Source organism: Cetorhinus maximus, chromosome 2 (genome assembly GCF_964194155.1).
Source record: "Cetorhinus maximus chromosome 2, sCetMax3.hap1.1, whole genome shotgun sequence".
In the NCBI taxonomy this organism is placed as follows: Eukaryota; Metazoa; Chordata; class Chondrichthyes; order Lamniformes; family Cetorhinidae; genus Cetorhinus; species Cetorhinus maximus.
The window spans coordinates 87,313,725-87,340,807 of record NC_135880.1 but is presented as its reverse complement, the minus strand read 5'-3'; the positions used below and the strand labels follow the sequence as shown (position 1 = coordinate 87,340,807).

Sequence of the window (27,083 nt, the reverse complement as noted above, 5' to 3'; positions counted from 1 at the left end):
CCTCTATCACTCATCTTCCAGCTCCCTATCACTCAGGACACTGACCTAGCATTTATAGCTGCGCTTCACTTTCATATACCTAGCACTGCTGCAAGTCTCATACTCATCTCACAGCTAGCATGCACTATCAGCCATTCAACCACAAAGCCACATTACCCAAACAGGTTGATCACTCACAAACCTTCCCCTTTCATGCAGGACAAGGTGGCATGCCCTGCATGTCCTTACCCCCATGGAGGAGGCAATGCTCGCCATTGCTCAGCGAATAGCCCTCTTGCCTTTGAGACTGATGGCTGTGTATTCAAGTCCCATTCCTCAGACCGGAGGACAAAAATATTACCCAGGGAGTGCTGCATTGTCAGAGTTGCTGTCTTTCAGATGAGATGTTAAACTGAGACCCAGTCTGCTCTCCAGCTGGATGCAAAAGATCCCATAATGCTATTTTGAAGAGTAGTAGGGCAGATATCCCTGCTGTTCTGACCAATACTTATCCCTCACCTAACATCACAAAAAGCTAATTATCTGTTCATTAGCACATTGCTGCTGTGGAAGCTTGTTTTGTGCAGATTACCTGCAGTGCTTCACAACAGGGATTAACTTGATAAGTGTATCATTGGCCATAGTGTGTTTTGGGACATACAAGGATCATGAAACACACTGTAAACACAGGTCTTTTTTTCTTGTTGTTCATCGCTTGAAGCAAAAGATGACCATATTCATTATCTGGGGTGTTTGCTAGGGTTCCAGTAGGTACATAGGTGACAGCTAAGGCCAATCTGTGCTGGAAGGTTCCGCTGCAAACAGGACAGGATGCCGCAGATAATTGTGTTTTGGGTGAATTGCTGGCTCGGATTTCAATCTTTGCGTTTTCTCTCTGCCTCTGATATGTGTTTGTATTCGAAAGAGGCCATACTGTTTTTTATTTGGTTGCAACAGGCGCAGCGATTCTGGTCGAACTTCTCCCAGGACTTAAAGTCAATATCACAACTCCTAAGTGAAACCTTCAAAGTGTTCTTGTAGTGCTTTCCACTTGTACAGGTGGACGATGGAAGCATCTTTTTATTCTTGCACGATGGTTCCTTGCTTCCACATAGACTGAGAGTTCAGTGAGCTTCTTGACCAGGCATTGATCTCCAATTGTAAACCTCAGCTGGGATAGCATCAACTCCTGGAGACTTTGCACTCAACAGGAGTTTGCTTGGATTTGTTCTTTCTGACAGCTTGGGAAGTTTACAGGATCACAGAATATCAAGAGAGCAATTGATGGCAACCTGTGGCAGCCCGTTGAATGCTTCTTAATTGACAGACGAAGGCCGAGGTTAAAGTGCTCTGCTCATCTTTCGCGAATTTGGATCTTTTCTATGAGCAGCGTTCACCCATCGGCACTAAGGGTTGGTGATGTACCAGTAGACGGGGGCCCGTAGTCAGATTTCAGAGCATTGTGGAGTCTCTTCCAGTCCTTGTGGTCTGCCTATGACTGAAGTTTGCCTATTTTCTGATTCAGTCAAGTGTCTTGCATCTCCCTGAGCTTGCAGTGGACAGTCCTGCAGATGTTGTATCACTTGGATAGTGATGACTTGTCCTTGAGGCAGACCTTGTAGAGGCAATGTTTCTCCTCTGGTAGTTTCTGTGTTACCTCATTGTTTTCATCGAACCAATCTTATGTTTATGAGAGGTAGCGCCAAAGGTCTCTAAAGTAGTGGAGAAGCCCCTTTTTAAAAATTATTCATTCATGGGATGTGGGCTTCACTGGCCAGGCCAGCATTTATTGCCCATCCCCAATTGCCCTTGTTCAGAGGGCATTTAAGAGTCAAACACATTACTTTGGGTCTGGAGTCACATGTAGGCCAGGCCAGGTAAGGACAGCAGATTTCCTTCCCTAAAGGGCATTAGTGAACCAGATGGGTTTTTACAACAATCAACAATGGTTTCATGGTCATCATTAGACATTTTAATTCCAGATTTTTATTGAATTCCAATTCCACTTTTTGCCGTGGCAGGATTCAAATCCGGGTCTCCAGATCATTACCCTGGGTCTCTGGATTACTAGTCCAGCGACAATACCACTATGCCATTGCCTCCCCTGCTCCTGTGGAACCAACTCTGATGGACGTACCATTTTTTTTGGATGCCCGAAAACCACCTCCCTCAACAGGTTCTCTTCTCACAGCTCTCCGTTGGCCAAAGCTCAAAGGGCAGCCAAAGGAAAAGGTATAAGGATCCACACAAGGTTGCCTTAAAGCACAGAGGCATTAGCACCACTGACTGGGAGGAGGATGCTGCCAACCGTTCAACATGGCACCACCTGGTCCATCAAGGCGCAAGCCACTTTGAGGCTCAGCAACAACGAGGCGGAACGGCAACGCCAGAGGAAGGAGAAGGAAGCCAACCCAGGGCTGCGATTTCCACTCCCCTGCGCAACAACGTGCCCCCAATAAGGAAGAACATGTGGATCCAGAATTGGGCTCCTCAGTCATCTGAAATCTCGCCAAGCCTGACGGACGTCATCCTCAACTGCGAGGGACCGCTGATGCACTATATTCCTGAAGGTCGCCTGGTCATCCTCGATGCAATGAGAGTCCATTTTCATTGTACACAGGTGACTCTTGAGTTTCTCAGAGAAATTCCTTCATGATTGCCTGCAAAAGCCTTGAGACATTAAGGCATTTCTGGGCCTTCATGCCCTGAGGGCGTCTAGGGGGATAGATTTTGATGCTTAGTTCTAACATAAGAACGGTGGTCAGTCCAGTAGTCAGCGCCACACAAGGCTTTCGTTACCTGCACATCCTGCCTGTCCCTCTGCCTAGTGATGACACAGTTGATTAGATGCCATCCCATCGAATGGGGGTGCATCCAAGACGTCTTGTGGTGATTAGGGAGGTGGAAAACTGTGTTGGTGATTAAGAGCTCATGCTCAGCACACATCTTTACCAAGAGGAAACCATTGCTGTTATAACCGTTAACCCCATTTTTTCCAATGGCATCTTCCCACACCTGGTGATCTGCACCAACTCTTGCGTTGAAGTCGCCAAGAATGATTTACTTGTGTGACTTTGGTACAGTAACAATTGAGGAGTGATGTCATCATAGAATTTATCCCTGACTTCATCAGGATTGGTCATAGTTGGGACGTAAACACTGATGAAAGTTGCTTGCCTGTTGCCGTGCAAGGGGAGTTTAAGTGCCATCAAACCATCATTAACACCCTTGGGAAGACAAGTCAACTCCTGATGAGATGGGTCATGACAGCAAAGTTTATGCCTGCTTCACACTGTTCTTCTTTTCCACAGCCATTGCAAAGGAATATGTAACTTGCACTAATTCCTTTGAGCTTACCCTCCTCAGGTAGGCCAGTCTCACGATCTGGATGTTGTACCTAGCCAGCTTTCTACTGACAAGAGCAGTTCTTCTCTCAGGTCTGTTGGCTGTGGTGTTGTCCATGTGGGTGCGCATGTTTCCATGCACCAATGATGACCAGTGTCACCTTTACTTTCTTTTTGAGATTGGCTTATGACTGTGGATGGGATCCCAGCCAGCTGTGGTCTGCAGGGCAGGGGGTGGGGTGGGCAGCAGACATGTTTAGGGCACCTTTTCTAGCCCCTCCTCATGCTGGGGAGGTGAGCCGTGTGACTCTGAAAAGGGATGCTCAGTTGCTCAGTGGGCTGCCAAGTTCCACTTCTGCTTCCTTCCAGTTGAAAATGACCCTATGGCCTGAGTTGCTCATGTGCAGGTTTGCAGCTACAGCTCCCAGTGAATCCACACCTGCCGCTACTTCACTCACCCATCCCCACAGGGCTTGTGACAAATAAGATGATGGACTACAACTGATAGGAAGATATCAAACATGACTTGCGCATGAATTAGATTATAGTGAGAGGGTTGTGCATCACCAGCCTCACTATCTCACCCTGACATTTCTTGGCAAGATGAGTCTAGATGGCTGGAGGTTGATTCAGATGCAGTGGGTGATCAGGACGTCTTCAGTGTCTTTGAGCTCTACAAGTTCCTCATCATGGTGCTGACCCTTCAAGACCGTTGACCTTAGATTGGTCTTATCTGACTAGATTGCTTGAATCAGTCCTCGCATTTCAGGGTAGACAAATTCATATGTCAGCGAGGGTAGGAGACCAGACAACAACCGTCACCTGGATTGGCCCACCTGCGAAGTGGTTTACCAGGGTGTAGCTGCTGTCACAAGCTAACAACTGCTTGCATCCACCGGTGAGAGCTGGGTGAATATGAGGACCAATATAGGGTGAGTCACACCAAAGAATGTGGCGAGCTCTCCTCTGAAAGGTGCTACCCCTCCTTTACACCGCCTTTCTCTTACTACATTATGCTACGATCCCCTGTTGAGGTTATCCCTGGACAAGCCTGATCCCAGAGTGGAACCCGGCTTGAAGAATCCTAACTTTTATTTGCTTGTCTAGATACGTAGAGAGTAGCTACCGAACAGAGTCACAGGAGTCAGCTGATGAACTTATAACAAAAGAATAATTTATTTAACAAGAAAAGATGAACCATATTACAATACTCCTTCACCCACAACTATACCTTTACTGTTATAGACAGGTATGTAAGGATAACACAAGTTACAAAAGCTATCTTATACTCTAATGTCCACAGTAAGTACACAGTCCATGTACCAATAGGTATCCTGTGGTCAGACACACCACACTCTGAACCCAAGTGACAGATACCACCTCAGCCAGATACCACCTCAGCCAGATGCTATGGGTCTCTCAACACCCCCAAGACTGTGAGCCAACCTGTCTCACTGCACTCCGTCTTTCACACGAGGGTTTCCAATCTCCACTTTCCAAGAACTTGTCTTGGAATCTTCTCCCAAACCGACACTCTCTCTCAGACGCCTCCCGCAAGGGTTCACCTCCAGGTTTTTTAACTCTCCTTCCGATGTTCTTCTCCCCTGGGTCACCACATGCATTTAAACTGTCTTCCACGCACTCACTATCTCACTGACTCAGCCGTCAACAGTACCACTACTACTTCACATGCCCATAGCCAAGAGCTACAGACCTTCAGTTGTCTCTTTGGACCTTTTTGCCTCTTGCAAGCTGTTCTCACTTTAAAGCTGCTTTCTGCAGCTTTTGTCTCTTTAAATCTGAAGCTTGGAGCCTTTCTCTCTGCCCCTCACACTTTACTTAACAGGACTTTTTCCCAGGTTCCTGTCCTTCCTTTGACTAGAACGTCTGCTTGGGACCTTCTCTTGTTGCACTGCCTTGGATTTTTGGGTCTTTTCCTTAGCTTGGAGCTGGCTGTCTGCCCCTTCTCGGCTGCTCCTGCCTGGCAGCTATCTTCAAAACCTGCTAAACTTCCAAAACAAACTGCTGTTTCTAGCTTTTCTGTGCATCTGTGGGAGGAACCTGCCTCTCTGTGCCCCTGTTCAGCCCAATTCTTCTACCCTTGTGTTTGCTTAACTTCTTAAGTCGTAAACTCTCATTAGAAATGCAATCACCGTTTTAAAGTGAAACTAAAGCTCCATTTGATCTTTCTTAGCACACAGATACAGAAATACAAATCAAACAAACATTAAAGCTAAGACTCATTCCTAACACCTACAAATACCAATATAACTTACTTAAACTATCTCTGGTTCCTAACAATTATTAGATGTCACACAGACATTTGTATTAAACTCTACCCATAAGTCAAAAATATTTGTGGTTTTTCTTAATGTAATGCTATTTTAAAGTATTTCTTATAAGATATGTAAATTATCACAACAGCCTTTTGCAGTTTGTGCCACATTTGTTACTTCAAAGAAAAACAGGTTCATGATATGCCTCAGCTTGAGTGCAAGTCAGATTGATGAAATTTACAGATTTCATCCACAAAGGAGGCTATTGCAAAACTGGATTAAGTATTTGAATTTGACGTAGCTTTGAAAATGAGTGAGTGAGGTGGATTTTCACTCTCAGCATTTTGGTCTGAATCCAATTTTAATGAGAGGCTCTCCTACTGGCTGAAAGGTTCTAACACAAAATTAATTTCCGTAGCCATGACTCAGGTCCACAGCATTAAAGTTCCAATTAAATAAACACCTGACAGCTCACTCAGACGAAATAAGGATATATAAAATGAAGAAAAAAATTATAATGGGTTACTTTTCTGAGGCTGTGCTAAGGGCACATTGTCAGAAAGTGTACAGTGTTTACTCGATGTGTATTAACGTTCAGAGTGTTTGGCCTGATATTGGGTGTGAAAATGAAAAGATTTTTCATTCCAAAGGATTGGCACTTGAGGCAAGCTAAAAAGAACAGCAAAATAATGAACTGTAAAGAAACAGGATAACTATAGGAAAGGGAAAATAAAAACAAAAAGAGAAACATGGAGAACAACAGAAAACTGACATTGAATTATCAACCTGAAATCTAATGAAGGGGGTTTGATGACATCAAAAACTGCAATAGTAAGCTCTTAACAGTTTGTCACTTGACCCCTGAATTAAAAACACTCAAGAAATACAATTATATAGTGCCTTATTACCTTCAGGGAGGGAAAATAATTTCCCAGATACTTTTACAACTTTTTTTTGCCTCTCCCAGGAAATGCAAGTTTGTTCTTTGTGTTTGGATGCATGCAGAATGAGGGTTTGGAAAATGGGGTGATGATGTGCATAAGTTACAGCACAACAGTTTAGGATAAGCTTGATGGACCAGCCAATTTACTGGTGCAACCAAAGCGAAACTTGCATTAATAATGGCATCCCTGGCTGCAGTGTGAGTAGCTGGTACTGCACTGGCCTCATCATCTTCCTTGTTCTCATCTCTGCCTTTGAACTGGCTGGTGCATGCTGAAGAGTGACTGCAGATCCAGATCTAGGCACCTGTGGCACATCCTCAGCATGCCAATGGTTTTTTTGATGACATACGTGGTGCTGATGATGGCTTTCAATGTAGCACTCTTGGGCTTCAGTGACTGGGTCTCCAATGGGTGCCATCAGCCAAGTTTGCAGTGGATATCCCTTGTCTCCTAGCAACAACTATTTAAGTGCGCTTGCAGGTGTAAAGACATCAGTGAGCTTGGACTGTGGCAGGATGAAAGCATCATGGCAGCTGCCCCGAAGTCTTGCGCATACCTGCATTAATATCAGCATGGCGACTCACCATCTGCACATACTAGAAGTGGAAGCCTTTGATTGCCGAATGGTCCTGGTTGATTCAAGGGTGTCCAGATTGCCAGGTGTGTGCAGCTGATGACACCCTGCAACTGTGGAAAGCCAGCCAGATCTGCAAATCCAAGTGCCTGCTCATTCCGACTGACATCACTGCAGGCAAAGTTGACTAATTGCCAGTCTTGAAAAACAACCCATCAATCACCTGTCTTATCCATTTGTGGGCTGCTGATTGGGAGATCTTGGATATGTCTTTGGCACAGCTCTGGAAGGATCTTAAGAGTAAAATGTTGAGGGAAATGGTCACTTTAACAGCCTTGGAAACATTTGGTCAGCAGGTCTAGCATGCAGCAGGTCTTCTTCTAGCAGACTGGAGACGCCTGCTACCTTCTGAATCAGCAACCTGAGGCTCCTGAAACATTGCTTTTCGAACGTATCAAGGGAACATAGCCTCTGCTCATACACCCTATGTCACTGGGTAGGCCTCCGGCAGACTTCACTTCTTTACTGCTCCCCTCCCTGCTGTCCAACTACAGGTCAAGAGCAGACTACTAGGGCTGGTCAGATTGGTACTCATTCAAGGTCCAATCTAAGACAACCAAAGTGCCATCCATCCTGCCCTGATTCAAAAAGGTCTCTTGCACGTAGAAAGTAACCTATCAGCAGAAGTACCGTGAACAAACCCTTTCCCACTAGTGGGTAAGAAAACAGTTGCGACTACTGAGCATTTAAGTGCAATGCTTCTGAGTCTGAGTCAGCCGCCTCAATAGTTGTGTTGAAAGGGAGTTGAAATATCGCTCTAATTGAATGATTAGCATACGTTAATAGGCTACCTGCCTGTACCACATTCAATGTAAATGTGAACGTCAGTTGAAGCCAACTTCCCAACATGCTCAGGTTTTTGCCAGTTTTAACCTCCCACCTGTACCCAAACCTGGTAATGCCTCCAAAATCTATTGGTGAGATCCTGTTTCACCACACTTGGTGAAGGAGCAGGGAAATGAGATAGCACCTTCTGGACTTTCACATTTTACTGCACATGGTTGGATGGACATTATTTGCTGTCCAATTTACTTGTTGTTAGTGTCACCATTATTCTCATTGCAAAATCTGAGCCATTCTCTCTTCTCCTCAATTTTTAATATATTTCTTCACGGGATGTGCATGACAAGGTCACATCCTTAGTGGTCCGGAGAAGGTGATGGTAGGCCTTTTCCTTGGTCAAGGTCAAGATCAGAAACAAAACTGCATTTCACCGTTCTATGACACCTCATTTAAGCTCCTGGTACACCAGGAAATTTCTTTTTCTCCATAATTATTGTCGTTGTCAATGTACAATATGAAAATTCTAAATCCTGGACAATGGCTGAAAATTTAATGAAACTAAATGATGAAACTACCAATATTTTTGTATGTAGACATTACAACCATACAACAATAATAATTCAAGTTTAGTTTCTAAAGAACAGATAACAATATCACTGGAATGAGCAAGCTGTAGCATAGACATGCAAGTCATGCATACTGTTTTATTCACTATGTGTTTTACAGTAATCTGCATCTTACCTTTAATAGCTGCAACTTTTATGCTCATGAGTGGATGTGATACAATTCGTGCAACTGCTCGTTCAACTACTGTGGAATTAGGCTGTCAAGTCCAAACAACAAAAGAAAATGATTAGTAAGTTGATGAGCAATCAATTAAATACATTAATTGTTCCAGCACAAACAGGTAACTGTCCCCTTCATGATAATTAATATCATGAACTAATCAGTGCACCATGCCCATATTCTGTGAAAGCATGCAACAGTCTAAATATAAATGTTAGCCATTCAATTTTGGGTTGTTTCTTGGGAGTGTATTTTGAACTGCATAATGCTAGAGTAATAGAACTTCTAGTTGCAGCCACCACTTGTGATGGAAAAAATATTGCTGTGAAACTAAAAGTATCATACAACATTAAACTACTGTTTTAATTGCAATTTTTCCTAAAGTGCACTGGTATCAATATTATTAATGAGCAAACAAATCTAGTGGCCAAATTTTTTGACAGCCATCTGATTTAATTTATATGTCAGCTTAGAAAATTGTAAACTTTAGTTGAGACTTTAAAAAAAACACAAATTGTATTTGTTAGATTGAGGGGGCTGTTTGCGAACATGAAATGTCTGCAAAATAATGTTCCAGGAATGTATGGGATACAGATAAAAACATCAGCCTTGGATCAATGTTAGCACTCTTGCTTTGGAGCAGAAGGCTGTGGATTTAAGTCCTGTTCCAGACACTTGAGCACATATTCTAGGCTAACATTCCAGTGCAGTACTGAGGGAATGCTGCATTGTCAGAGGTGTCATTTTTCAGATGCGATGTCAAACACAGGCCTCATTTTCCCTCTTGGGAACATAAAATATCCTATGGCACGACACAGCAAACTCTCCAGTCCAGAAATCTGGAATCCAGAAGCACCAGTTGTCCGGAATTTTTTCAACAAGCCTCGTAACTCTCAGATTCCCTGCTTACGGTGCCACAACAAATCACCAATGCACCACAGATTTGGGTTTGTGCAGTTTACATAAGAACATAAGAAATAGGAACAGGAGTAGACCGTTCAGCCTCTCGAGCTTGCTCCGTCATTCAATAAGATCGTGGCTGATCTTCTTGTATTTCGATTTCCATGTTCCCATCTAACCCAGATAACCTTTGATTCTCTTGCCTAACAAGAATCTATCTACCTCCGCCTTAAAAATATTCAATGACCCTGCCTCCACCACCTTCTGAGGCAGAGAATTCCAAAGTTGCACAATCCTCAAGGAGAAAATTTCTCCTCATCTGTATCCTAAAAGGGCGATTTCTAATTTTAAAACAGTGCTCCCTAGTTCTGGACTCACCCACAAGGGGAAACATCCTTTTGACGTTCACCTTGTCAAGGCCGTTCAGGGTCTTGTAAATTTCAATCAAATCACCCCTCACTCTACTAAACTCTAGTGGAAAGATGCCAAGTCTGTCCAACCTTTTCTCATAAGACAACCCATTCATTCCAGGTATCAATCAAGTAAACCTCCGCTGAACAATCTCCAATGCATTTACATCCTTCCTTAAATAAGGAGGCCAAAACTGCACACAAGTATTCGAGGTGCGGTCTCACCGATGCCCTGTATAACTGAAGCATATCATCCTTGCTTTTACGTTCAATCCCTCTCATAATAAAGGATAGCATCCATTAGCCTTCTTAATTACTTGCTGTACCTGCATATTAACTTTTTGTGACTCATGTACTAGAACACCTAGATCCCTCTGCACCTCAGGTATATGCAGCCATTCTCCATTTAAGTAATACTCCCCTTTTTTTCCTTGCTGCCAAAGTGAATAACTTCACATTTTCCCACAGTAAACTCTATTTGCCAGATCTTTGCCCACTCACCCAACTTATCTATATCCATCTGCAATCTCATGTCCTCTTCACAACTTACTTTCTTACCTATCTTTGTGTCATCTGCAAATTTAGCTACCATGTCTTCACTTCCCTCATCTAAGTCATTGATGTAAATCGTAAAAAGTTGAGGCCCCAGTACAGGCCCCTGCGGGACTCCACTCGTTATATCCTGTCAATCAGAAAAAGACCCATTTATGCATATTCTCTGCTTTCTGCCAGCCAATCTTCTATCCATACTAATATGTTATCCCCTACACTATGCGCTTTTATTTTCCGTAATAATCTTTGATGTGGCACCTTATCAAATGCCTTCTGGAAATCCAAGTACTGTATGTCTACAGGCTCCCCTTTATCTACTGCGCATGTTACTCCTTCAAAAAACTCCAATACATTGGTTAAACATGATTTTCCTTTCACAAAACCATGCTGACTCTTCTCGATCGCCTTGAGCTCTTCTAAGTGCTCAGCTATAACCTCCTTAATGATCGATTCTACCAGCTTCCCCATGACAGATGCCAAGCTAACTGGCCTATTGTTTCCTGTTTTCTGCCTCCCTCCCTTCTTGAATAGAGGGATTATATTTGCTACTATCCAATCTGATGGAACCTTTCCAGAATCTAGTGAATTTTGGAAAATTAACACTACTTCATTAGCCATTCTTTTAAGACCCTAGGATGTAGTCCATCGGGACCTGAAGACTTGCCAGCCGGCAGCTCCATCAAGTTGCTCAGTACCGTTTCCCCAGTGATTTCAATTTTACCAAGTTCCTTTCTCCTGTTCACCTCCTGATTTGCAGCTATTACTGGAATGTTTTTGTATCCTCTACAGTGAACACAGAAGCAAAATATTTGTTCATTTCTTCGCCATTTCCTTATTATCTACTATTAACTCCCCAGTGTCACTCACTAGAGGACCAACACTCACTTTACTTACTCTTATCCTTTTTAAATACCTGTAAAAATTCTTGCTATCCGTTTTTACATTTCTAGCTAGCTTCCTCTCAGGCTAATTTATTTCTCCTGATTAACCTTTTAGTCCTTCTCTGCCGTTCTTTATATTCTGTCCAATCATCTGTCCTGCCACTCATCTTTGTGGAGTTGTATGCTTTTTCCTTAAGTTTGATGCTTTCCTTAACATCTTTAGTTAACCACGGATGATGGGTCCTCCCCTTAGAATTTTTCTTCATAGTCGGCATATACTTTTTCTGAATACTCTGAAATATCCTCTTTATTTGTCTGCCACTGCTTTTCTATTGATCTATCGTCTAGCCTAGTTTCCCAGTTTCCTTCAGCTTTGATCATGCTTCAGTTTGATCATGTTGAGGATGTTAAAGATGCCATACAAGGAGAGAAAAAGAGAACGTGTGGAGCAACGGTTCCCAAACTGTGGGTCGCGACCTTTGGAAACACTTTTATCAGGCAATTGTAACTCATTGGCTGATTGCTGTGTCCGGAGTGCGGGAGAAAAAAGGGATGTCATGCGACTGAGCTGGGAATGTGAGTGGCAGCTTTAAACTTTGCTGAGCTTCTGCTTGCCTGTTGTAGGTGCTCCTGACCCCAGGCATGTAACTCTGCTTTGCAGGCACTGAAAACTAGACCAAAAGTGGGGAAGAGGTGCCGATTACAATGTGTGTGTGCACATGTGCACTTGCGCGTGTGTTAAAGTTGGATCACGTTGGAAAATAGTTTGGGAAGCACTTGTGTAGAGAGTACAGGAGAACTTGAGATGACCGCAAGTGTCTTCAAATGTATACTATGAAAGCATTGGGATTTACAAGCCTTGAGAAACATTTATAAAGGAATCTATTGCTTAACTGTTGACAATGCTTAGTTTTATTCTGAACCCCTGAACAATGGTACATCAGCCCATATTTTCAAATGAATGGATTTGAAAACATGCACTTTTGTGTCTTAACATTAGCTTTAGCATGTTTTATGTCTTAGGTACATATTTATATTTGGTTCACATGCATGTGGTTAGGCATTCTAAAGTTATTTTATAATCCCAAGCATTTTGGACTAGAGAGGTTACAGTGTATTTCAATGAGCAAGGCAATTCCTCCTGGGTATCTTGGCCATTATTTATCCCTCAATCAAATTCACTAAAAACAGATATTGCTCTTTGAGGGTCTTTACTTTGTGCAAATTGGCTACTGTGTTTTCTACATAGCAGTTGCACTTGAGAAGTACTTCATTGTTTGTAAAGTGCTTTGGGACATCGTGAGGTCATTAAAGGTGCTTATATAAATGCCAGTCTTCATAAATATATTTTTATAAAAGGCTGGTTAGCAAAATTTAAACTCATGGGATTAAAAGGACCAGTGGCAGCATGGATACAAAACTGTCTAAGAAATAGAATACAGAGAGTTGTAGTGAATAGATGTCTTTTAGGTAATAGGAAGTATAAAGTGATGTTTCCCAGGGGACACTTATTAGAATCACTGCTCTTTTTTTGATATATATTAATGGCCTGGGCTTGGATTTAGGGAGAACATTTTAGTCTGCAGATGACACAAAGCTCGGAGATGTAGCAAACTGTGAGGATAACAGTAGCAGCCTGTAGGAGGACAAAGACATACTAGTGGGACGGGTAGAATAAATTTAATGAAGGGAAGACTGAATATTTGTTTTTTGGAAGGAAGAATGAAGAGAGGAAATGTAAGCAAATTGATACAAGTTTCAAGGAGTTACAAGAAGAGACAGACCTGAAGTTTCACATACACAACTCGTTGAAAGTGCCAGGACAAGTTGATAACAACAGCAACTTGTATTTATAAAGTGCCTTTAATGTAATGAAACATCTCGAAGTGCTTCACAGAAATATTATAAAACAAGCAAGACACTGAGCCACACAAGGAGATATTAGGTCAAATGACCAAAAACTTGGTCAAAAGGATAGGTTTTAAGGAGTGTCTTAAAGGATTTGAGATTAAGCCAGTTGCTGCCCATGACTTAATTCTCAGCAAGGCCCATTCTCCTATCTGAGTAAAGGGGCAGGCAGGTTGTAGGGAAGGTTTTCCAGAGTTTGGGTCCTAGGCAACTGAAGACACAGCCATCAATGGTGGAGCGATTAAAATCAGGGATGCACATGAGCTAAAATTAGAGGAGAGCAGATATCTTGGAGGGTTGTGGGGCTGGAGGAGACTAGGGAAAGGGAAGGGCAAGCCTTGGAGAGATTTGAAAGCAAGAACAAGAATTTTAAAATCAAGACATTGCTTAGCCAGGAGCCAATGTAAGTCAACGAACCCAAGGGTGATAGTGGAATGGGGCTTGTGGCGAGATAAGACACAAGCAGGATATTCGATGACCTCAAGTTTACAGAGGGTAGAATGTGGGAGACCAGCTAGGAGTGCATTGGAATGGTTGAGTCTTGAGATAATGAAGACATAAATGAAGGTTTCAACAGCAGATGAGCAGAGACTGGGGCGAAATTGGGTGATGTTATGGAGAAAAGGTGGTCTTAGAGATGGCACGAAGATGAGGTCAGAAGCAGATCATGGGATAAAATGTGATACCAAGGTTGTGAACAGACTGGCTTAATCTCAAATTGTCGCCAGGGAGAGGGGGTAGTTTGCGGCTAGGGAATGGAGTTTGGAAAGAGGCCTGAAAAAAATGGCTTCTGTCTTTCCAATATTTAATTGGAGGAAATTTCTGCTCATCCAGCACTGGATGTCGGATAAGCATTCTGATAATTTAGCAAGAGTCTTGGAATCAAGGGGTAGTGATGAGGTAGAGCTAGGTGTCATCAGTGTACATCTGAAAAATAACGCTGTGACTTCGGCTGATTTCACCAAGGGGCAGAATGTAGATGAGAATTTGGAGGAGGACAAGGAGAGATCCTTGAGGGACATCACAGGTAATGGTGAAGGAGCAGGAAAAGAAGCCATTGCAAGTGATTCTCTGACTATGATTAGACAGATAAGAATGGAACCAGATGATAGCATTCCTATCCAGCTAGATGACAAGGGGGAGGTGTTTGAGGTGCATGGAATAATCAGTTGTGTCAAAGGCTGCAGACAGGTCAAGAAGGGCGAGGAGGTAAAGTTTACCTTTCTTACGGTCACATTGGAGGTCACTTGTGACTTTGATAAGAGCTATTTCGGTACTGTGGCAGATGTAGTAACCTAATTGGAGGGATTCAAACAAGGAGTTCTGGGAATGGCGGAAACCGATTTGGGAGGTGACAATATATTCAAGGACTTTGGAGGAGAAAGGAAGGATGGAGATGAGATGGTAGTTTGCAAAAACGGTGGGGTCAAGGGTTGGCTTTAGAGAGGGGTGATGATGGCAGATTTAAAGGAGAAAGGGACAACACCCATAGAGAGAGAAAATCATTTACCATATCAACTAACATGGGAGCCAGGAGTTGGGTGATCAACGGCTTAATGGGAAAAGGGTCAAAGGAACAGGAGGTGGGGGGGGGGTCTCATGGACAAGATGAGTTCAGGGATGGTATGAGGGAAGAGAGAGAGACACTAGAGAAAGATGCAAGTTCAGGGCTATGGCAGGTGGACGTTAAAGAAAGTTTGGTCAGGTGTGCTAGAGGAAGGGAGGGACATGGCAGAGGCAGCGATCTTAGTGACAAAAGTTCATGAATCCCGTGCACATGTATTTGGAGGTGAGGGTGGAGGGAACAGGGGAGAAGAGTTTAAAAAGACAGTTTGTAGTACAGAAAAGAAGCGGATTATCTTCGTACCTGATAACATTTTAAGTGATCCAGCCAGTGGTGGATGGTTAAACCAATTATCTGACATGCCCTTTCAAGCCTATGTCCCTTGGACTTTAGGGAGCGGAGGTGAAAACTGTACCAAAGGGAACAGTCAGGGTGAGAGAGAGGAGTGGTTTCATTCGCTGTTAAACATGCATATAGAATCCTTGGCTTTAAAAGTTAATGCATTAGAATACAAAAGTAAGAAGGTTATGCTAAATTATTATAAATCACTAATTAGGCCTCAGCTGAGACATTGGGCTGAATTTTCCCCACAGGTGCTGGGAGCATATGTGGGTCCCAAGCCCACACATGACCTCTGTGTGCCAGGCAGAGCAACATTACGACTCCAATTAAGAACTGCGAGCAGATCAGGGAAACAGGAGGCCCAACAGGAGAGCCAAGAGCAATGTCCAGGTGACAGACACACCGGGCGAGGTAAGTGTTGCTGGAGAAGTGGGAGATCTGGGGCTGCCTCAAATTGGAGGTGCTTATAAAGGCCTATCTCTTTAGCGGTGAAAATGATGACAAAATACTGTGAGGGGCCACATGGTGCAGGGTTGCCCCCTCCAGCAGACAGCCTGTGGCCACTCTCCTGTGAGCACTGCATCCCCCTGATGCTGCCAATTAATTCAGCCACATGTGACCAAACGCCCAGTGCAGGGTCTCCTCTGCAGTCCGCTGGGCTTCCAACATAGCGGGGTGTCTGTGTGATGCTGAGAAACTTGCAGCACTGGGGGAAAATGGCCCTTGGTTGGGGCTTTAGTTGGTTCATTACCTACCTGCCTCCTTGGAGCAGCCTGCTGTTTCCCATGGCAGCCCATCCCCGAGAAAGTTGCCTGGAGACGGGACAGTTTCAGAGAGTCACCTCAACAGGGTTTCTAGCTGCTCCCCCCGGCCTCACCCACCTCCAAACCCTTCTCCATAGGGCCTATTCTAGGTAGCGTACTTTAGGGAGACTGTCAAGACCTCAGAGAGGAGGATACAGAGGGGATTTATCAGAAAGGTACTAGGGCTGAGGGACTTCATTTACATGGAGAGACTAGAGGAGCTGGAATGGTTCTCCTTAGAGCAGAGAAGGCAAGGGGAGATTTAATGGAGGTAGTCAAAATTATGAGAGATTTTAATACAGTAAATATGGATAAACTGCTTCTATTGGCAGAATGATCAGTAACCAGGGCATGGAGAGTTAAGATAACTTTTATTTGTTCTTGGGATGTGGGCATCGTTGGGTCGGCCAGCATTTATTGCGCAGCCCTAATTGCCCTTGTTCAGAGAGCATGTAAGAGTCAACTACATTGCTGTGGGTCTGGAGACACATGACACATGTAGGCCAGACCAGGTAAGGACGGCAGATTTCCTTCCCTAATGGACATAAGTGACAATTGGCAATGGTTTCATGGTCATCATTAGACTTTTAATTCCAGATTTTTATTGGATTCAAATTCCACCATCTGCCGTGGTAGGAATCGAACCCGAATCCCCAGAGCATTACCCTGGGTTTCTGGATTACCGATCTAGTGACAATACCACTACGTCACCACCTCCCCTGTGGCAATAAATTAGACTGGAAATGAAGAGTTGCTACGATCTGCAGTGCACTGCTTGAAAATGTGGTGGAAGCAGATTCAATAGTTATTTTCCGAAGGCAATTGGATAGATAATGGAGAAAGAATATTTGCAGGGCTACAGGGACAAAACAGGAGAGTGAGAGAAATTCAAAAGTTTTTTTCAAAGAGCCAGCATTGAAATGAAGGGTGAATGGCCTCTTTCTGTAATGTAAGGTTATATGAATACGTGTACATTAATCAGCTCAATGAATAGAACAGCTATTGCAAAGGCATTTAAACTCATATATATGGTATAAAAGAACCAGTGCTGCATCTATGAGCTGTCCTGTAAAGTACATCTAAGCAAACACAATTTTCCAAATGCCTGTAACAGGAATGAGATGCCCAGTGATATAATAGCATTGGACACTATTCACAGAATTCACAATTTATCAAGGCAGGAAGATTTTTCTGAACAGTTTTTGGAGAGCACTTTCCTGCCATTGTACCAAGAAAAGCGATTTATATTCCTACATCTCTCCCATTATTAAGCTTTTTCTCCTTTCTGTACTTTTTCCACCCCCCCAAAGAGAAAAGGTAAAACAAAAGTGCAATCTTACATTTTAAACTTCTGTAGGAAGTGGAACAACCATCCTGTAAAATGACCTTGCTAGAGATTTCTAACTGGAAATACTAGGGACCGGATCTTTATTCCGGGTCGGGTGCGCAGAGACGGGAAAATTCCTGGACCCGCTAACCTGACCTTGAAAAATAGCTGCCCAGATGTTGGATTTTAGGTCTGGGTAGAGGGGTGGGGGCTAGAATAGAAGAAACCTGGGAAGAAGTGAGAAGGATGCCGGGTGCTGAGGCAGGCTGGATAGAAGGCCAGCCTCAGGGTTTCAGCGCTGTGTCCAAAAACAAAATTAAAAGAATAAAACACGAAACATCCCTCCAGTTCCTACCACTCACCTCACACACTCCCCATGCCCCATTCATGTCGACCCATGCCATCTCATGTTCCCCCCCCCTTCAGTGGAGGCAGCTGATGATTTAAATAGCCAGCTGCCCCTGTAAACCGCGCATGCATGAAATGCACCCCACCTCCAATCCTGCCCCAGTGAAAACGAGAAGTGTCGTGTTTCAGGCAGTTCTGCTATTTTCGCCACAATAGAGAGCCTCTCTACCATGGTGAAAATCTGGGCCCAGGAGTTTGGAGTGGATCTCCAGAATAAAAAGAATGGTAAAATAATTGATGCATATGAAAGAAGGATATGCAAAAGTAGGAAGTCTAGCAATATTAATGGTCAAATGTAATTTGGGTTGTCAAAGTGGCCTAGAATTTGAATTGGTAATCCTAATTCCTGAGTATTTCATGATTCATTGTGCCACTGAAGCCACAGAGAGAGCTCAGCTTGAGATGGTGATCGTGATAGCACACACACACAAAGTGCAAATAACATCTTTGGATGATTTAGGATGCAACACTTCCTAGTGCTAACATCCAGGTATATAATTATTAGAAATTACCAGATGTAGGCTCAACTTGTACAACACTAAATGACTCAGCAAGCGAATCAAAAATGAAAAAAAAAATGATCATAAAGCTTGCAGCACGAAGGGAAAGGGATTAATTGTAATAATTATGGTTAGATTCAGAGGCATGAAGGTCTTACAATTATCACAACAGCGTAAACAAATGTTGTTTAGATGCTGCTGGATTAGAAACAAGCTAAACTAGTACCTGTATTGAAGAAAAAGCAAAATTAATTCAGCAATTACAGACGCCAGTCTAACATTAATATCTTATAAAATAATGGATTCAAATAATTATATGCAAACTTCAACTGTTTTATTAATGAATAATCTACTAACATACAAACATACGAATTAGGAGCAGGAGTAGGCCACTCGGCCCCTTGAGCCTGCTCTGCCATTCGATAAGATCATGACTGATCTGATTGCAACCTCAACCCCGCATTCTTGCCTATCCCTGATAACCTTTCACCCCCCTTGATAATCAAGAATCTATCTAGCTCTGCCTTAAAAATATTCAAAGGCTCAGCTTCCACTGCCTTTTGAGGAAGATAATTCCAAAGACTCACTATCCTCAGAAAAAATTCTCATCTCTTGTCTTAAATGAGTGACCCCTTATTTTTAAACAGTGACCCCTACCACTAGTTCTGGATCCTCCCACAAGAGGAAACATCCTCTCCAAATCCACCCTGTCAAAATCCCTCAGGATTTTAAAGGTTTCAATTAATTCGCCTGTTACGATGTGGCAGATGGTGTGCCAGGCGGACCAAATCCACAAGGGGAACATGGTCACGCCAACTCAATGGTTTTGCAATTTGCATTTATAACAAGAAGATGTGTGCACTGAATTCAGAAGTAATGAGTCCATCAAGACCTTTAGAGATTTTTAAAAAATTAAATTAATATATTTATTAACAAAAGATTTCAAGCACATACACAAGGCTACAATTACTTACTACTATAATAACTCCTAAAATTCCTAATTAACCTAAACCCCAGTTACACCCCCTTTAAGGCAACAGTCTAAAATACATTTTAGATTTAAAACAGAACCAGCAAGTTAACACAATACCCACTTGACAGTGGAATTCCAAATGGCTTTTCCCCAATTTCAGTTTCATTATATAGTAGACTTATGCACAAATGGCTTGGGGCTTCATTAAGGCTATTTCACACATTCCTGTTAGATCTTACATGGGCTTTTGACACAGGGGATTTCATTCTCCTTTATATATGTTTCTCTCTTGTTAATATATAAATTCTATTGTTTCAAATGTCTTTGAAACTGTATTTTCCTCATAATATAAACACTTTCATGTTGCCAATATTGTCAGTAACCTTTGGGAAAAATAAACATGCTCCTTAGCCTTGTTTATCTGGCTAGTTGTAAACAGCCTAAGATCCCTTTGAAATCCAAATATCCCTTCATTTATCTAAAAATGCAAATTCCTTTCACACCTTACATGCTAAGCCAGCATAAAAGCAAAATATTGCGGATGCTGGAAATCTGAAACAAAAACAGAAAATGTTGGAAAAACTCAGCAGGTCTAACAGCATCTGTGGAGACAAAAAAAAGTTAACATTTCGAGTCCTTATGACTTCTTCAGAGCTAAAGAGAAATAAAATGTAATGAAATTTATACTGTTTAAGGCTGGGGGTGGGGGTGGAGTGGGTGAAGCTGGATAGAAGGTCAGTGATAGGTGGAGGCAAAGGAAGGATTGCCAGAGATGTCATGGACAAAAGGACAAAGGGGTGTTAATGATAGTGAAACTGGCTAAAGGAGGTGCTAGTGGTGGCATTAAGGTTGGAGAGCAGAATGTGATAATGGCAGGACAAGGGTAAGCATTCTGGAAAGAGCAACATGAATAAGTGACAGGTGGTTCTACTGGGGGTGGGGAGGGTGGTGGGAAAAAGATTGAAAATGGGATAAAACAATGAATAAAAATGAATTTAAATAGTAATAGAAATAAAAATAAATGGATAAAAACTAAAAATTAAAAAATGAAAAAAAACCATTAACTCTGTTTCTCTCTCCACAGACGCTGTCAGGCCTGAGTTTTTCCAGCATTTTCTGTTTTTATTTCAGATTTCCAGCATCCGCAACATTTTGCTTTTTATCGAGAATGTGGACTGATTTTTGGAAATGCTGTCATCCTTGTTCTGATGTGCTTTCTCAATGGTGTCAGGTAAGGGATTCCAGAATATTGACCTTGCGATGTTAAAAGAACGGTTTGCTGGGTAAAGTAGTAGAGATAAAAACAAACTATTGTATCATTCAAGTTTGATTACCTAATTGGAATGTTTTACTTTTTAAATATGGGAAGTAAATATATTGTGATTCAATGAATATGGAACACTCGAACTACAAAAGGCCTTTTGACCTGCAGTCCTAAAGCAGGTGGGGGCCATGAATTGATGTATGCTTTAAATCCTATTATGTCATTGGGGTCCTGAATGTATTTTAACTGGGGCCTGACAGGAAACCTCTGAGTTGGCAGCCTGAAGAGACTCTTCAAAACAAGAGTTATGCTCTCCTTTGTGGTGCGAGGAGGAACAGTATTGCTCCCTGGGTCCCAAAACAAAAGTCACAACCTCCCAGCCCTGGACTCGCACTGTTTTATTATTCATAAAGAGCTAGGAATGAATTGTTATGCAGCTATACATCCAAGGTGTCACATTTACTGCTACAACTTCACCGTCTCCGAGGTCAAGGAGGTGGTGGGCGGGCGACTCCTCGTAGCAGACGTAATGTACAAGAACGCTCCACTCCGGTTAATTAACGTGTATGGCCCGGCACAAGGGGCTGAGCGGCTGGAGGTTTTTCAGCAGCTCCCACTGCTGCTGGCGACCTCCAGGCCGGTCATTCTGGGCGGGGACTTCAACTGCATCATCGATGCGGCTGGACGATCCGGCAGGGCCGGAAGCAGATTGGACGCTACGTCCAGATCCCTGATGGAAACAGTTAAGGATGCCAAGCTGCACGACGTCTTCAGCAACCCTGCAGACGGAGCGCAGCGTAGATACACCTGGTCGCGGCCAGACGGGTCCATTCGTTCCAGGATAGACTTCCTGTTTGTGTCCCGTGCATTCACAGTCAGATCCACCGACGTCAAGCCGGTGTTCTTCTCTGACCACTGCCTCCTACTGGCGGACTGCCACTTGGAGGAAGACCTGAGGGGGGGCAGGGGGGCATGGAAGCTAAATGTGCAACTGCTGACCCCAGAGAACATTGAGGAGCTCAAGAGGGATTACAAAGGTTGGAGAACCGTGAAACCCCTCTTTGAGTCCCTGACACACTGGTGGGAAGTGATCAAGGGAAGCATCAAGAGGTTTTTCATCCGCAAAGGCACCCAGAAAGCTAGAAAGGAACAGAGGGAAATGTCCCGACTCCAGGAAAAGATGCAGAATCTGCTCCGGCTGCAGTCGATGGGGGTCGATGTCAAGGAGGAGCTCCAAGAGGTGAAGGGCCAGCAAGCCTCGCACTTTGCCTCGGAGGCCTCCAAGATCATCTTCCGTTCCAGAGTCCGCTCCGTGGAGCAGGATGAGACATGCTCACGTTTCTTCTTCCAAAAGGTACACAGAGAGCGCTCTGTGATCAGCAGCCTGAAGGAAGAAGATGGCTCAGTAAAGTCATCACGGTCCGACATTCTGAGGATCAGCAAATCCTTTTATGCCGGACTGTATGACGTGAAGCCCACGGACAGCACGGCCTCCCAGTCCTTCCTGTCCTCTATCACGGAGGTCTTAGACCACAGTACGCGGGAGAGCCTAGACAAACCGCTAACTCCTGACGAACTGACTAAGGCCCTCGAGTCCTTCGAGAAGAGTAAAACCCCCGGAAGCGACGGCCTGCCGGCGGAGTTGTATTCGGCTCTGTGGGACTTGATCGGCCCAGACCTGCTAGAAGTGTACGAGAGTATGCTCCTGGCCGGCAGCATGTCAGAATCCATGAGGAAAGGCATCATCACCCTCATCTACAAGCACAAGGGGGAAAGGGAGGAAATTAGAAATTGGCGACCCATTTCACTGTTGAATGTGGACTATAAGATTCTGTCCAAGGTCATCGCCAACCGGGTCAAATCCGCTCTGGAATTGGTGATTCACCCTGACCAGACCTGCTCTGTGCCAGGCAGGAAGATCTCTGACAGCCTGGCGCTGCTCAGGGATACGATTGCCTATGTACAGGACAGGGGTGTGGATACCTGCCTCATCAGCTTGGATCAGGAGAAGGCCTTTGACAGAATATCGCACACCTACATGGGGGATGTGCTCTCCAAAATGGGCTTTGGGGAGGGAATTCGAAATTGGATCCAACTGCTCTACACTAACATCAGTAGCGCAGTCTCAATCAATGGGTGGGAAACAGATAGCTTTCCGATTAAATCTGGAGTCAGGCAGGGCTGTCCTCTCTCGCCTGTCCTTTTCGTGTGCTGCATAGAACCCTTTGCCGAGTCCATCAGGAAGGATCCGGGCATAAGAGGAGTGACGATCCCAGGCAGTGGAGGCACTCAGGTAAAAGCCTCCCTGTACATGGACGACGTCGCCGTTTTCTGCTCGGATCCGCTGTCGGTGCGCAGACTGATGCACGTCTGCGACCAGTTCGAACTGGCCTCGGGAGCCAAGGTAAATCGTGGGAAGAGCGAGGCCATGTTCTTTGGGAACTGGGCTGACCGATCCTTTGTCCCCTTCACTGTCAGGGCTGACGGCCTGAAGGTGCTGGGGATATGGGTCGGAGGGACCGGGGCATGCGTTAGAAACTGGAAGGAGCGAGTGGCTATGGTGAAAAGGAAACTGGGCATGTGGGAGCGACGCTCCCTCTCCATTGCGGGTAAGAACCTGGTCATCAGGTGTGAGGTACTCTCGCTGTTGCTGTACGTGGCGCAGGTCTGGCCCATTCCACACTCCTGCGCGATGGCGATCACTCGAGCCATCTTCCGCTTTATCTGGAGGTCGAAAATGGATCGTGTCTGCAGGGACGCGATGTACAAGCCTCTAGATAAAGGGGGAAAAAACGTGCCCAACATCGCCCTCATACTGATGGCCACCTTTGTGTGTGGCTGCATCAAGCGGTGCGTAGACCCTCAGTACGCAAACACCAAGTGTCACTACGTGCTGAGGTTCTACCTGTCCCCGGTGTTGCGAAGGATGGGTCTGGCCACGCTGCCGCGGAACGCTCCAAGTATTTGGACTGTGCCGTACCACCTGTCCCTGGTGGAAAAATTTATGCAGAAAAACACCTTTGACCACAAGTCCATCAGGCAGTGGTCAGCACGTAACGTCCTAGAGGCCCTGAGGGAAAAGGAGAGGGTGGACCCTGTGGGATGGTTCCCCGAGCAGACTGTCAAAGTCATTTGGCAGAATGCCTCATCGCCAGAACTTTCCAACAAGCACCAAGACGTAGCTTGGCTGGTGGTGAGAAAGGCCCTCCCCGTCAGATCCTTCCTACACGCCAGGAGTCTCACCCCCTCTGCACGTTGCCCTCGAGGTGGCTGTGGTGGGGAAGAGACCGTTGTTCACCTCCTTGTGGATTGTGCCTTTGCAAAGAAAGTCTGGAGAGAGATGCAGTGGTTGCTGTCGAGGTTCATCCCGAGCAGTTCTGTGACACAGGACTCTGTGCTCTACGGGCTGTTCCCAGGGACACACACCGAGACAAACATCGACTGCAGCTGGAGGATCATCAACTCGGTGAAAGACGCGCTTTGGTCTGCCCGAAACTTGTTGGTCTTCCAGCACAAAGAGTTGTCCCCGACCGATTGTTGCGGACTGGCACAATCCAAAGTCCAGGACTACGTGCTGAGGGACGCACTAAAGCTTGGGGCAGCTGCCGCAAAGGCGCAATGGGGAAGGGTCGCTGTCTAAGACCTTTCTACCACAGCGCACCGAGAGACTGGGAACTGTTTAGAGCCCCTCGGGCTGTACAGATCAAAATGAAAGGCTGTAAATGATTGTAATATTGTTTGTACTGATGCACCTGGTGATACATTTTGTAAAAGTTTAACCTGGATTGTACCCTTGTAATGTTGTTTTTGAAATGGTTTTGAATGTGATTGAAGATTTTTTATGAATAAAGTATATTTTTACAAAAAAAAAAAAAAAAAAATGTGACATGAAGGAAAGGCTGAAGGTACTGGATACTGCAAAGGCAATTGGCCCTGACAACATTCTGGCAATAGTATTGAAGACTTGTGCTTCAGAACTAGCCGTGTCCCCAGCCAAGTTGTTCCAGCACAGCTACAACAATGGCATCTACCTGGCATTGCGGAAAATTGCCCAGGAATGTGCTGTCCACAGAAAGCAGAACGAATCTAACTTGGCCATTCACTGCCCCATCAATCTCCTCTCGATCAACAGCAAGGTGATGGAAGGTATCATTGACAATGCTATCAAGTGGCACTTATTCAGCAATAACCTACTCACTGATGCTCAGTTTGGCTTCTGCCAGGGCCGGTCAACTCCTGACCTCATTACAGCCTTGGTCTAAACATGGACAATAAAGAGCTGAATGCAAGAGGCAAGATGAGAGTGACTGCCCTTAACAATAAGGCAGCATTTGACCGAGTGTGGCATCTGGGAGCCCTAGCAAAACTAAAGTCAATAGGAATCAGAGGGAAAACTCTCCACTGGTTAGTCATACCTAGCACAAAGGAAGATGGTTGTGGTTGTTGGAGGTCAATCATCTCAGTCACAGGACGTCGCAGCAGGAGTTCCTCAGGGTAGTGTTCTAGGCCCAACCATCTTTATCTGTTTCATAATGACCTTCCGTCCATCATAAGGTCAGGTGCGAGGACTTTTGTAGATGTTTGCACATGTCCAGCACCATTTATGACCCCTCAGATACTGAAGCAGTCCCTGTCCATATGCAGCAATACCTGGACAATATTCAGGATTGGGCTTATAAATGGCAAGTAACATTCACGCCACACAAGTGCCAGGCAATGACCATCTACAACAAGAGAGAATCTGACCATCTCCGCATGACATTCAATGGCATTGCAATCATTGAATTCCCCCACTATCAACATCCTGGGGGCTACCATTGATAAGAAGCTGAACTGGACTAGCCATATATAAACCGTGGCTATAAGAGCAGGTCAGAGGCTGGGAATTCTGCGATGAGTAACTCACCTCCTGACTCTCCAAAGCCTGTCCACCATCTACAAGGCATACTCTCCACTTGCCTGGATGAGTGCAGCTCCAACAACACTCAAGAAGCTTGACACCATCCAGGACAAAGCTATCTGCATGATTGGCACCCAATCCACTACAATAAATCAAGGCTGGCTCTCCAACACTGACACACAGTGGCAGCAGTGTGTACCATTTATAAGATGCACTGCACAAACTCACCAAGGGTCCTTCGGCAGTACCTTCCAAACCTGGGACCTCTACCGGCTAGAAGGATAAGGGTAGCAGGTGCATGGAAACATCACCACCTGCAAGTTCCCCTCAAGTTACACACCATCCTGACGTGGGACTATATTGCCGTTCCTTCACTGTTGCTGGGTCAAAATCCTGGAACTCCCTTCCTAATGGCACTGTGGGTGTACCTACACCACATGGGCTGCAGCGGTTCAACAAGACAGCACAGCACCACCTTTACAAGAGCAATTAGGGATGGGCAATAAATGCTGGCCTAGCCAGCGATGCCCACATCTCATGTACATATATAAAAATATTGAAATGTAAAAAAGAAATATAACACCAGTAATTCATATTAATGTGATGTGGTTTATTGAATATAGTAACTGTACAAAGATCCTTTTAACCAAAATCTAAGTGGTTTAAAAACCGACAAATTAATTGTTATTGTCATCCAACACAAGAGTGGGTATGTCTTAAATTCCCAGACATCTTCGTAACACATCGTATTGCCTGCTTGATTCTTTGTGCCCAGTTATAAGGTACATAAAGGTACTGGTACATAAAACATATATTTGTAAGATGAAAAATTGAGTCTGCCTAACTGAAAAGGGGAGGTCAACTTGTATGCCAAACAAATGCAAAAACATGATTTTTGGGGCCGGAAAAAGCTTATATACCAGGTCAACTTACACGCCTTGATCTACAGTTTATTGATATAGAGGCTTTTTAAAGAAAGAGGGTTGTTGTATTGTTATATTATTCATAAACAGTTAGGAACTAATTGTTATGCAAATATACATCCAGGGTGCTACATTTACTGCTGCATTGCAGTCAGGTACCGAGCAACAACATAGCAGCCCACCAGCCACATGGAGAACTGTGCGAAATACACTCGATGAAGCTGCAGTACTTTGAGTCTAAAACTGATAAAGTTTGAACTTATGGGAACCAGAAGGCATAATACCCAATGCTCTTTCCCCTCTACAAAACCATTTTGAACACATCCATGACTTAGCTCCTTTCCAACAAGCATCCCTTAGTGCCAGTTCACTGAGTATTCTCCCTCTCTCTGCCACTTATCCTACCCCTTCCTACCCATGCCGCCTGTACTAAACCTAACAAGAGGTTAAAATCAAAGCTCAAATTTTTATTATGCTTGTACTTTGCATTGGGTGTGTGTGGGGGTTTGGGGTTGGGTGGAAGTTCAGATCCTATATTTTATCATTTAATCTTCTATAATTTACAATGTCAAATTGTAATGCAGTTACCAATATGGATTGGACCTAAAAAAAATCTCATTGATACATAGTAATGGAAGGTTTAATACTAATTAATGCATTTTTTAAATGTTTACTGCAGCTG

General features: G+C 44.1%; 1 protein-coding gene across 2 annotated transcripts in view; it reads right to left on the bottom strand.

Moving 5' to 3' along the window:
- Positions 1 to 27,083, bottom strand: part of srfbp1 (serum response factor binding protein 1) — a 276,667-nt gene that overhangs the window by 6,879 nt on the left and 242,705 nt on the right. For both annotated transcript variants that reach the window (XM_078566697.1, XM_078566690.1), the window contains exon 5: positions 8,702 to 8,783. In XM_078566697.1, coding sequence (XP_078422823.1) covers positions 8,702 to 8,783 — 82 coding nt within the window. The remainder of the gene's footprint in view (positions 1 to 8,701; positions 8,784 to 27,083) is intronic.